At 57.4% G+C, this 13,191-nt stretch overlaps 1 protein-coding gene across 4 annotated transcripts in view; it reads right to left on the bottom strand.

Moving 5' to 3' along the window:
• The window catches only part of NBEAL2 (neurobeachin like 2), a 184,664-nt gene that overhangs the window by 115,851 nt on the left and 55,622 nt on the right, over window positions 1–13,191 (bottom strand). For 3 of the 4 annotated variants that reach the window (XM_089776846.1, XM_089776843.1, XM_089776845.1), the window contains exon 2: window positions 6,483–6,571. In XM_089776846.1, coding sequence (XP_089632972.1) covers window positions 6,483–6,571 — 89 coding nt within the window. Of the gene's footprint in view, window positions 1–6,482; window positions 6,572–11,865; window positions 12,026–13,191 lie in introns of those variants that run through there. The other variant, XM_089776844.1, reaches the window with a different exon arrangement.

Genomic DNA, 13,191 nt, shown 5'->3' with positions numbered 1-13,191 from the left:
CACTATCCTGGCCAAATAGTCTCAGTTCCTTCTGGGCGCCCTCAAAATATCGCTGCTCTTTAAGCAGTCCTGGGCCAGGTCACATCCTCCTCCGCTCTTTCCCCGACCCTCTGGCCCCAGTTCTTCACCTGGGCCCCGAAAGAGTTCAGTTTCCCTTCTAGGGTGCCCCAAAATCCAGGCCACTTCCCTAGTGGCAGGTCGGGGGGGCACCCAAGTCCACCCCCTATGCCAGAGCCCACTGCAGGGACCCTATAGATAGCAGCCAGCAACCACGTCCCTTTAAATAAACTGTGCTGCTGCTACAGTTCCTATCACGCTAGCACATTCTTCACCCTTGCCACGGGGCCTTTTTCTGCTGGAATCCAGCAGACAGCCCAAAGCACCACCCAGTTTTAGCAAGGAACTGCTCTCAGTCTGGCCCTGCCGCTCTTCTTATACTCACCTGCTGGGCCCTGATTGGCTGCTTCCCACACAGCTACTCTAGGCAGCTTGGAGGACCTCTCTACTGCCCTGTTCTGGGTCAGGGTGTGGCCTTAAGAACATAAGAACGGCCAGACTGGGTTAGAGCAAAGGTCCATCTAGCCCAGTATCCTGTCTGCCGACAGTGGCCAATGCCGGGTGTCCCCAAGAGAATGAACTTTACTTAAAGAGCCTTTGATGAGGGACCTTGGCAAAAACTTTCTGGAAATCTAAGTACACTATATCCACTGGATCCTCCTTGTTGGCCCCCTCGAAGAATTCTAGCAGATTAGTAAGGCATGATTTCCCTTTACAGAAACCATGTTGACTTTTCCCCACAATTACGTTCATCCATGTATCTGATAATTCTATTCTTAATTACAGTTTGAACTTATTTGCCCAGTACTGACTTAGACTTACCGGCCTGTAATTGCCAGGATCACAGTTAGAGGCCTTTTTGAAAATGGGTATCACGTTAGCTATCTTCCAGTCACTAGGTACAGAAGCGGCGAGGATAGACTAACTGATAGACTAACGAAGTGGGTCTTTGCCCACGAAAGCTTATGCTCCTACACTTCAGTTAGTCTCTAAGGTGCCACAGGACTCCTCGCCGCTTTTGCAGATTCAGACTAACACGGCGACCCCTCTGATACTAGGTACAGAAGCTGATTTAAAGGACAGGTTGCGAACCACAGTTAATAGCTCCGCAATTTCACATTTGGATTCTTTCAGAGCCTTTCAAAGCCTAGTCCGAGCCACCACAGGGTGATGCAGTAGTGGGGGCTTTATAAGAACGTGCATATACAGCCCTAAGAACACACAATGGTCTTGAAACTCACTTCTGGTTTCTATCTTGTGTTTCCAGGCTCATGCTTCAGGGCTTCAGCCAGCCCCTGGCAGGGGTCAGGAAGGGACTCCCCCAGTGTATGCTGGGAGAATTTTTTTTCAGTCTCCTTCCTCTAAAGCAGTGGTCCCCAACCTTTTAAAGCATGAGATCACTTTAATTTAAGTGCAGTCCAGGATCTTCCTCAAATCCAAACATCCTTGTCCCGCCTCCTTCCTGCCCCTTCTCCGGAGCCCCGCCTCTGCTCACTCCCTCCTCCCTCACTTTCATCAGGCTAGGGGCAGGGATTTGGGGTGCAGAAGGGGTTCAGGACTGGGGAAGGGGTTCAGAATGCAGGCTCCAGCTGGGCTCCGCTTACCACAGGTGGTTCCTGGGTGGTGGTGCCGAGGGCTAAAGGCAGGCTCACCCCACCCTGGCCCTGCACCGCTCCCAAAAGCAGCCAGCAAACTCTTCATCCTTGCCCCCCTCTGCTCTGTGGAGATGGGGTACAGGGTGGAGGGAGGGGCACCCTGACACCAGCACTGCCCCCGCTTCCTCTTCTTCCCATCCCCTGCACAGCAAGCAGGAGGCTCCCGGGAGTGAGAGACCCCTCCAAGGCAGAGCGCAGGAGCAGCACAGCCGTGCTGAGAGGGGCAGCTGAAGTGCTGGCACTTGAAAGCTTCCCAGCCAAACCTGTCATGATCACCCGTCTAAGGCTGCAAGATCTAGTAGCAGATCCCGATCTATTGGGTGGTGATCACTGCTCCAAAGCAGTGGGGGGGGAGCATAGCTCAGTGGCTTGAGCATTGACCTACTAAACCCAGCGTTGTGAGTTCAATCCCTGAGGAGGCCATCTAGGGAGCTGGGGCAAATCTGTCAGGGATGGTACTTGGTCTTGCCACAAGCACAGGGGACTACAGTCAATGATCTCTCATGGTCCCTTCCAGCTCTATGAGATCCTATATCTCCATATAGTATTATTATTAGGAATGGCAACCTACAAAAACCTGTAGGGCAGTGGTCCCCAACCTGTGGAGGTTGCCAGGCACCAGGGGGCATGGCCATTCGCCCCCCATAGCCACGCCTTCCACGCCCAGGGCCGGCGCCCCCTCCCCCCACAAGCTCCGTGCACCCCCCCCTCCTCCAAGCACCGCACGCCCGGGGCCGGTGCTCATCATGCGCCTGGAGCCGGCTCTGGCACTGTGCATGCACCACATGCCCAGGGCCAGGCCAGCCCCGAGCACGTGGCAGGCGCACACAAATGCCCCCGCGGGCACCATGTTGGGGACCACGGCAGTAGGGGAACACTTCAGTCTCCCTGGACACACAATTGCAGATCTAAAAGTAGCCATCCTGCAGCAAAAAAACTTCAGGACCAGACTTCAGAGAGAAACTGCTGAGCTACAGTTCAAGTTTGACACAATCAACTCAGGATTAAACAGAGACTGTGAATGGCTTGCTAACTACAAAAGCAGCTTCTCCTCTCTTGGAATTCACACCTCCAGATCAGCTACTAGAAGTGGGCCTCATCCTCCTTGATTGGATCCACCTCGTCATCTCCAGCCTGATCCTGGCCTGCATATTTATACCTGCCTCTGGAAATTTCCACTACATGCATCTGACGAAGTGGGTCTTTGCCCACGAAAGCTCATGCTCCTACACTTCAGTTAGTCTATAAGGTGCCACAGGACTCCTTGCCGCTTTTGCAGATTCAGACTAACACGGCTCCCCCTCTGATACTTGACTCCATATAGTATATTATTAGAGATGGAGATGAGCCGCTGCAGTCTGCACAAGGAAACCCAACTGACAGCCCCCCCGCTGCAGAAGGTGACAAATTCCCCGCAGAGGGAAAGCGCCTCGCGGCCACCGCCATTCCCCGTACCACACTGAGCCCTCTGCCTTCCCGCCCCACCCCTACGAGAGGAGGGAAGCCACCAGGAAATTGCATTGCAGGTTGGAAGACACGAGGACAGCTTGTTCCATTGCAGCGCGCGGACAAAACGTTGCGAAGGGATGTGGAAATAGACCCTGTGCCTGTGCTAACCACAGGCAGGGGGAGACGGAGGAGCTGCCATGGCAGGCGGTAAAACCTGCAAGCAAAGGTTTCTACACATGGCCATTCCTACGTTAGCGATCCACTGCCAAAAACAGTTCCCCTCACCCAGGACAGGAACCTAAGAGCCCTGTTGTGGCTGCCTGCATGAATCTGCACTGACACTAGCTCATGTAAGTTAGCCCCGTATCAATCCCCATGCTTCAGGGCATAAAACTCAAGCAAAAGGCCACGCCCGAGCAGGGAGGGCTGGTCGCCTGCACGGCAAACAGCAGCATCATGACGCAGAAGACTCGCATGCCCTAAATCCCACCCCTCCTCTCCTCATAGCGCGTTCGCCCAACGCGATTGCAGGCCTGAACGAATGCATCGTGCGATGGTTCACAACGCCACTGCCGGCGCGCTCTGCCCGAGTCACGCCGGCCGGAGAGCAGCCGCGAATGCCACCCTAGTGCAGAGATTAGCTGATTGCTAATGGGCGGGGAGGGAGGGAGAGAAGAGCGGTGCCAAGAGCAATTACAACAATTAAGGGACTTGCTAAATAGAGCTGATATCTGGAGCCTGGCTTTCTTTCTGGGCTCCCAGCACAGAGCACGGCTTAGGGAGGGATGAGTCAGATCTTTAGGCAGGAGAATTGTCGGGACCCAAGACTGGAGTAGCAGAGGGGTCGGGGCCAGAGCAGAGCGTTTGCAGCCGCGCAAAGGAAAGCTGCACCAGCTAGAGCTACCTGCGCCGTGGTCCCGCAGCGACAGGTGAGCCACACGATTTGCACCCCTCCCGGAGAACGCGGACAACGGACTCCACGGGCTCTCGGGGGATTGCTGCAAGCGTCGCTCGCTTTCCGCCTGCTGCCCCGTTCCCGGCACAGAACAGCTCAATCCTGGGCTGCTGCTTCTGGAGAAACTCTGCCCTCTTAGGAGGTTTTCGAGAGCCCCGAAGCTGGAGCAAGGGGAACTCTCCCCTGGAGGCAGGAGACAATCAGGCACATCCTCAGGCCTGCCCTGTAGAACGCTCTTCTACTGAGTCTGCAGTCCAATCCCACGCTCCCGCACGCCCCATCCAGAGAGAAGGCGCCTCCAGGTCGCAGAACAGGCACGGAAACACGCCCACCCCAGGAGCACACGTCCATTTCGGCTTCCAGGCAACAGCAGCTAGCCGTGGAGCCGGAGAGGAACGTCCATTCCTGTGGATCCTTGCTAGATTCATGGTTACTGGAAGATTGCTGGGGCAGACACCTCCCTTGCAGGTAACACACCGAGCACAACGATGCCCCCATGCTAATATCCAGGACCACGAGGCAAGGTCACGCAGCTCTTCCTGCAGGAGAAGGGATGCCTGGGGCGGAGGAGGACGCGAGGCTCTGACTAGCTACAGTGCCAGCAGGCTGGGAAGAGCGTCTCACAAAACTAGATGACTGGGCAACAAAATAGCAAAGGCATTTTAATGTTGATACCCGCCAAGAAGATGATACGTTGAAAAACATCATCCCAACTCGCCGTACAAAATGACAAGGACTAAATGAATGAAATGACCCCCCGAGGGAAAGACCTTGGAGTCACGGTGGAGAGTTCTCTGAAAACATCCACTCCGAGCAGTCAAAAAAGCAAACAATGGTAGGAGTCATTAAAAAAGGGATAGAGAAGACAGAGACTAGCTTATTGCCTCTGTATAAATCCATGGGTTGCCCACCTCATGAATACTGCATACAGATGTGGTCACCTCATCTCAAAAAAGATCTCTTGCGCTTGGGAAAAGTTCAGAAAAGGGCAACAAAAATTATGAGGGGTTTGGAATAGCTGCCAAAGGGCTATTAAAAAGACAGGGACTTTTCAGCTTAGAAAAGAGGGGACTAAGGCAGGGATATGAGAGAGGGTTACAAAATCAGAACTGGGGTGGAGAAAGTAAAGAAGGAAAAGTTATTTACTTGTTCCCATAACAAAAGAATTTCACGGGGTAACCCTTCTAGTTGATAGGCAGCAGCTGTAAAACAACTAAAAGGAAGTTTTTCTTCCCGCAGCACACAGTCAACCTGTGGAACTCCTTGCCAGAGGGTGTTGTGAAGACCAGCACTTTAACAGGGTTCAAAAGAGAACTAGGTAAATTCGTGAAGCAATGGCTGTTGGCCAGGCTGGGTGGGAATGGTGTCCCCAGCCTCTGTTTGTCAGGGGCTGGAAATGAACGACAGAAGAGGGGTCACAGGATGATTCCCCATTCTGTTCCCTCCGGGGCACCTGACATAGGCCACTGTTGAAACACAGGACACTGGCAAGATGCACCTTTGATCTGGCCCAGTGTGGCCACTCTTATGTTTTGGCCTTATGTACTTCCCAGGTGCCGGACTCAGCGTGAACAGATGGCTCGAGTGCTGCTGCTGCTTGGTTTCACGCTGGCAGCAATGGATACGGGGCGTCTCCGAGCAGGCCCTGGAAGGACAGTATCACTTTGCAACTATAACCAGGTGGCACTCACCAGCTCCCTGCCGGGTGGCCTCAAAAGAACAACTAAAATCCGAGCAGGCCCTCAGCTACGAGCCTCAGCCCCCAGAAAATGGTCAGATTAGGACCAAGCGAAGGCTTGTTCGAGAGACCAGCCCAGAGGAATGTTCTGGTCCCACCGCAGCGTGTGCCGTTGCTCATCACAGTTTATTGTTGGTTTCATTGTAAGGGCTGGAAGAGCCTGTTGTAATCATCCCGCTTGACCTCCACCATCGTAGGGGGGAGAAAGTCAGCGACACGTCCTCCACCACGCCCCTCTTGCGCGTCTGGTTCAGCTGGCGGCTATTTACAAAGCTGGCAAGCGACGGAGAATCTTCCACCTCCCTGGGGAATGGTCAGTTACCGGCGCAGCTAAAACCAGCCTGACGTGCCACTCGGCTGAACGCATCTGGCTTTGCGTCTCAGCCCCGGGCTCTCCTTATCTGCGGGGGTTCAGAGGAGTCGCCCGAAGCGCGATTGTTCCAGCACCGTTCAATTCACGGTTAGCTAGGGATCTGCCTTGCCCCTTGGCAGAGAAACCGGCTCATTCCGCACACGGGAGAGCTGGTTCTATTCGAGTTGGGTTCTTTCCCTGCCCGCAGGATCGTCTCGTGTTTGCACTCGGTGGAAGGACCCCCACCCAGTCCCGCGAGGGGGAAGACAGACTCACCGTCTCGGGTCCAGAGACTGCACCCCGATGATCTTTTCAAAGTTCATCACAAACGCCTCCAGCCACTGCTGCAGGTAGGTCAAGTCTTTCTGAAAGGCAAAGCAAGGAGGGGGTGAGACGTGGGGGGAGTAACTATCAGCCCGACGTAGCCACCCCCCCCCAAGCCGGGCGCAGAGGAGAGGGGCCCGACTGAGAGCCCTCTGGACTGGACATCGTAGGACTTTGACGCCGTGCACATCACAAAACGGATTCCACCCGTGGAAAAGTGAGCGGGACCGGCGGCTGCGCTCCCTCTGCCTCGCCCATAGAGAGACAGGCTGCCGGCTGTGGGCGCTGTGCTAATCAGCTGGGAAGCATCTGAATCTCTCCCGGAGGGGCTGCCCTAGTGCCCAGCTTACCGGGAACCCCAACTGCAGCGCGTTGAGACCTGACGGGGGCGCGATGGGCTCCGAGCCTTGACAGGCTGACAAGTCCCATAAGCAGCTGCCCCTCTGACCAGGGCCGGCCTGAACCATTTTGGTGCCCCAGGCGCGCGGTGCCGCCCCCGGGGTGCATAGCCCCGCCTCCAGGTGCATGCGCTGCCCGGTCAGCCCAGCCACTGCTGATGGCGCGCAGCCCAGGGCTGCGCCTGGCCGTGCAGAGCCCTGTGGCCGCAGGGGGAAGGGCGCTGCTGGCCGGTGCTGCGGGGGTTAACATGGCCCCCGCCCTGGGCGGCCGCTGCAACCCGCCAGGAGCTGGGCGCTCCCCGTAGGTTGGCACCCTGGGCAGCTGCCTGGCTAGCCCGCCCCTTAGTCCGGCCCTGCCTCTGAGCCCGCTCCCACGTGACATACACCTGGGAGGGCCCAAATCCAGAAGGGGAGCTCTCCCGCTGCACTGTCGTCAATCACCAACAGGCTGTGCAAGGACCCACGGTCCATCCCGAAGGCTGGCTCAGCCCTGCATGGCTCTATAATGTGCCCTGACTCGCAGGGCGCCCCCCGTCTGCTCAACAGAGACCGTCCACCCAAGTAACCTTGGCTCCGGTCCCTCTCTCCTCCTCAGAGGCATTCCACACACACACGGCCTGGCTGCAGGCCTCCCCCCCAGAGCGGGCTGCATCTCGGCAGTGCTGTGGTCGGAGAGCGCGAGGGGAGATTACCACATAGGTTGTGCAATGCAGTTGTTACCACACCTGCCTTTCTGAACAGCCTTGGCCCGCAGACGACCCGCTAGCCCTCTGCCCTTTGGAAGCCTGGCCCTGAACAGCAGAGCCTGGAGAGGAAGCAGGCACAGTCCTAACCCCCTTCTCCTGCTTGCTGGGTTCATCCTTGCCGGAGAGCAAGCTCTGAGGGGCAGGTTGCACATCTCGTCTGTGCGCTACAAAGCATCATTCTGCCGCTCTACTCTGCGCTGATTGGGCCTCACTTGGAGTCTTGTGTCCAGTTCTGGGCCCCACATTCCAAGAAAGATGTGGAGAAATCGGAGAAGGTCCAGAGTAGAGTAACAAGAATGATGAAAGGTCTAGAAAGCATGAGCTATGAGGGAAGACTGAAAGAATTGGTTTAGAAAAGAGAAGATTGAGGGGGGACATGAGAGCCGTTTTCAGGTATGTAAAAGGGTGTCACAAGGAGGAGGGAGAAAACTTGTTCATCTTGGCCTCTGAGGATAGAACAAGAAGCAATGGGCTTAAACTGCAGCAAGGGAGGTTGAGGTTGGACATTAGGAAAAACTTCCTGCCTGTCAGGGTGGTGAAACACTGGAATAAATTGCCCAGGGAGGTTGTGAAATCTCCATCTGTGGAGATATTTAAGAGCAGGTTAGATAAATGTCTATCAGGGATGGTCTAGACAGTATTTGGTCCTGCCATGAGGGCAGGGGACTGGACTCGATGACCTCTCGAGGTCCCTTCCAGTCCTAGTGTTTTATGATTCGATCAGTGGTTTGCAGCCCGGTACTCAATGCACGTTCCATAAACTCGCTCCAATTCCAAACACAAGCAGTAACAGAGCAAGCAACTCAGTCTCCGCCGTAAGCTGACAGGACCTTAAGATCCTCAGAGCATGGTCCCACTCACGCCCCTTATTGGAGGGCAGGGGGATGTTGCTAGCCAGCCACGACAGACCTGCTGCCATGTGCCACATCGTAAACCATGCCGGAGAACGGCCGGCCATCCAAACAGGAGAGCAAAGAGCATCCTCCAGGGAACTCAGAGAGGTTTTGGGCCTTCACCTTGGTGACCTGTTCCTAGCCAATGGCGGGCCAAGCCATCTCTTATTGGACCAACTTCTGCAGGAGAGAGAAACGAGCTTTTGAGCTCTCCAAGTCCAGGAAACGTCTGGTGTCACAGCTAAAGTCAAGCCCAAAGAGATGACTCAGCACAAGCAGTTCGCGCCCATTCCAAAGGATGAGCCAGCGAGCATCTGTCTGGTCTTGGAACGAGCGGCGACACTCGGTAAGCCCGAAAGCTGCCCGTAAGGTGGTGAGCAAGACGCGAGAAGTTCTTCTCCCGCTCTCCTCTGCGCTGATCAGGCCTCAGCTAGAGTATTGTGTCCAGTGCTGGGCACCGCATTTCAAGAAAGAGGTGGAGAAATTGGAGACGGTCCAGAGAAGAGCAACAAAATGCGGAAAGGTCTAGAGAACAAGAGCTATGAGGGAAGGCTGAAAGAATTGGGCTTTAGTTTAGAAAAGAGAAGACAGAGGGGACATGATAGTGGTTTTCAAGTACCTCAGAGGCTGTTATAAGAAGGAGGGAGAAAAATTGTTCTCCTTGGCCTCTGAGAACAGGACAAGAAGCAATGGGCTTGAATTGCAGCAAAGGAGGTTTAGGTTGGACATTAGGAAAAACTTCCTACCTGTCAGGGTGGTTAAACACTGGAATAAATTACCCAGGGAGGTTGTGGAATCTCCATCACTGGAGATATTTAAGAGCAGGTTAGACAAACACCTGTCAGGGATGGTCTAGACAGTGCTTGGTCCTGCCGTGAGGGCAGGGGACTGGACTTGATGACCTCTCAAGGTCCCTTTCCGTTCTAGTGTTCTATGAAAGTTTACGTAACCCACCACAAGTTGATCCAACAAGAGAGACCCCCCTCCCCCCGCCTTGACTCTCCTGAGGTTTGTCAGGCCCTTTGGGTTCTTTTGCTTCGCCGGCTGGTTTCTGAGCCTTTAGGTTGCATGGTCAAGTCTTGTGCCACAAGCAGGAGGGCTGGCCGCTATTCCCAGAAGCTGAGACTGCCGTGTAATAACAGGACTCCAGGAGCAGGAGCTTTATGGACCGCCGCCAGTGGAGCGCGAGCTGGCCGAGTGGCCAGGGACAGCACTCAGAGCTCCAGTCTAGGGGACCGGAAGCACCTTCTGTCCTTACTCATCAGACAAGCTGCCCCTGCGGTCCTTGGGGGAGGGGAGGAACGGCCCACGCGGTGCAAACAAGCAACAGAAAGGAGCAGCACCGTGAAGATAGGCCGAGGGTCACCTGCCGGGCCTGACCCCGGAACTGCTGCGTGAGCGGAAGGACCAGATGGGCTGGCTCCGAGGCAGTAGCAGCCGAGTGGATCCCATGACACGGCAGACACAGACCCGCACCGGGAGCCGACGAAGCCGGGGTCGCCGAAGAACACCCGTGGGCGGGCTGACGTCCTGCAGGCTCGGGAGGCTGCTCCCCCGGCTCAGGGCGGAGAGGTGGCCCCAGCCCAGCCAGCAGACTGCTCTACCTCCTGCCAGCTGGCTCCAGGCCCCAGACAGAGAGCTCTCACATCACGCTGACCGTGGGGGAATCCGCAGGCAGGGTTCTGCTCCCTTCGGGCCATCTGAGCGGCACGGAACCAGGCCTCGCCGCTGGGATTCACCGGCTGCAATGGCACGTTCCCACGCGTGGGTGAGGCAGGGCCTGGTGGAACCCAGAGACCGACCCGCACCTTCACGGAGACGAACCACAGCCCCAACCCCGTGGCAATCCAGGCCTGCCCCCAAGAACCACCCTCCTGGGTCAGACGGACATATGAAACCAGGAGAGCACCTCTCCCTTTCTTCTGCACCCCCTTGCTGCTGCACCGCCTGGTGCCCATCACCCTGGTATCTAAGCGCTTCCCAGGTGACCGACAGCTGCACAAGTTTTCTTCCCTTCTCCTTTCCCTGCTGTGGTGGGCTCTTCCCCGCCCCCGCCCGGGCAGCAGTGTGGGCTTCCCCTCCCTCCATCGAGTGGAAGGCTGCCTAGACAGCCATCTGATGCTGCATCAGCTCGGATAGCTCTGAGCCGCTTTCACGGAGACACTCGTCACTGGTGCACCACAGCGCTGCAGCCGAGATAGGCCGATAAGGCAGAGCAGCTGCAGGAAGACTGGCTGCGTCTCTCACGACAGTCCCCGGTCCGGAGCCGAGAGACCCGCGGGCGCTCTTAAGAGCAAGTCTGGGTGGGTGGAGTTTGCGGGAGGCAAACCAACAGGCTGGTCCTCCGCGCCCGTCTAGATCCGGACGTCGTGGGAGCCAGGTCCCGAGTCCCTGGGTCTCCTGCCCAGCGGGCGCGCGATGGACCTTTGGTTCCACGTCCGGACGACCCCGGGCAGCTACCCCCGCAAAAAAACTTTTCCAGGAAAGCCAAGGGCGAGTCCAGGCCCCGCCACGGAGGGGCTTACAGGGAGGGAAGCTGCAGAGACATCGCACCCTTATGGAAGGGCCGTCAGCTTTCGTAGAGACGCATCTCCCTGTCGTAGACAGTCTGGATCAGCCTCTGGAACCAAGAGACTCGGGTCCCTGCTCCATCGTTCAGCAGGCCTGGATTTCGCGCTCTTGCCACTGTGGCTTTTCAGCGTGCACCTTGTGAAGGTGTCGGGGCTTTTCCAATGTCTGGTCTGGCCAGCTTCCTAGTCTCGCACCTCCTCCCTACCCCCACCCCCCACCCCTGCTGCTCGCCACAGGAAGAGATGGCTGGGGCCCAGTCTCATGGACCTCTGCCTCGCAGCAAGGGGAGTGGCTTCCCGCTCCACAGGAGCCTTGCAGATACCCGGCCCGCAGGCTGATCCTCTGACAATTGCAACAGGAGTGGGTGTCCTCCGAAGGGCCTGATCCTGCCAGTCACAGAGCTCCCGGAGAGGGAGGTGTGCACCAAGCAGACCAGGAAAAGCCGACACACTCACACACCACTTTCTAGCCTCCCTCCCGCTAGACGCGACCGATCCATTCGCCCGCCGCCGCAGCGAGAGCAAGCGAAAGCTCCGAGGACTCGCTTGCTTTTCACGCCCCAGATGCAAAACTGGTTTCCTGTCACTCCCCGGCAAACCCTAGATCAGAGGCGGACGCCCCCTGACCGGCACAGACCCACCACCGATGCAGCGCGGCGTGCTACCACCGCCCGTACGCCACTCGAGCGGGGGCTGCAGTCCCCTCAACGGCAAAGCCCAGGTGTTACCTGGCAGGTAACGGCCGGAGACCCCTTCCAGCAGCTTGGCACCTCCATCCTCCACCCAGGGCGAAGTCAAATCCAGAGACGGCCGCCTGAGCGGGGAACCCATGCAGGCGCTATGCCGAGAGCAAAGCCACTTGATGCTCCGGGAAGGGGCGGGGGAAAGGGAGAACGTGAGCGTGAAAGGCAGCAAAACAAAGTAACTTTAAAAAAAAAAGAAAGAAAAAAAAAAGCGTTGTGTCAAGAGGAAATGCCAAGTCACTCGAAGCTGCCGCGACACTTCCTCTCCCAACGCCACGGTGGCCGGGGGACAGGCCGGGGTGCCAGGCGGCGCTGGCTGCTAACCCTCGCTCGACAGCACCCGCCGGAGGGGAAGCTGCTGGGTCTCAGAACAACGCCGGCTTGTTCCTCCCCGGCTCCATCGCTAAGGCCGCGGGGGCAGCTCCGGCCCCGGCCCCGCTCCGCCCACGTTCACGGCGCAACGCCAGAGACGGGAGCCCAAGCAAGCCAGAAGCAGCCGGCACCCCACGACCCAGACACCAGGGGCCCCGGCTCCTGCCCTGCAGCGCCCCCTGCTGTTCCAGCCCTGCATCCCTGCCGGGGGGACCTCACACCAGAGCCCCAGCATCTCTTGCTGGTCCCAGTCCTCTGCTCTGCCTCTTCTGCTTTCCTAATGCCAGCACCTCTGCCACTCAGGAACCTCAATGCTCAGCCTTCGCTTCCTCGGCTCTCTGGCACCGCGCTGTCCCGAACGACCCACGGCCAGGCCCCTGGGCCTCGTCGCCCAGCTCCCAGCCATGGGAACGCCTCCTGGAGGGCAAAGGGCAGGCTCACAGGAGCGCGATAGGCGCAGGCAGCAAGACGAGAACCAGGCCCTACACGCAGGGACGCCTCCGAGAAGGGTCCCCAGACAGCTGACGCTTTGCAAGGGCATCCAGCTATGTTCTGTGCTCCACAATTCAGGAGGGAGAGAGGCCAGGTTCCCGGGAGGGGAGGGAGTGCAGAAGGTGGACCAGAGGCAGCGGCGAGTCCCAGATGGACTTGTAGACGTGAGGTAAGGGGGTGATGCTGTTACACTGCCGCATGACAGGTTTTTCTGCGGGTTAGAGCTGTCCCATAGGCTGCCAACACCGGGGACACAATTCCCGTCGCAGCTCTCCAGAGGGCTAGGAAAGACGTCCTAGGATGCTCCCCGTTTTCTGTCTTCTTCCAGCAGGGGGCGCCTGTACACGGAGCCACGTGCGGCTTGCGCACCGCGCCCCAAAGCTTGGCCCCCCGCCTCGAAGCGAGCGCGACGGAACTCACGCAGCGCCCTGCACTCACGCCGGGGGA

The sequence above is a fragment of the Pelodiscus sinensis genome, chromosome 2 (assembly GCF_052426305.1).
Source record: "Pelodiscus sinensis isolate ZL-2025 chromosome 2, ASM5242630v1, whole genome shotgun sequence".
NCBI lineage: Eukaryota > Metazoa > Chordata > Testudines > Trionychidae > Pelodiscus > Pelodiscus sinensis.
This window is presented reverse-complemented; position numbering and strand designations above follow the sequence as displayed.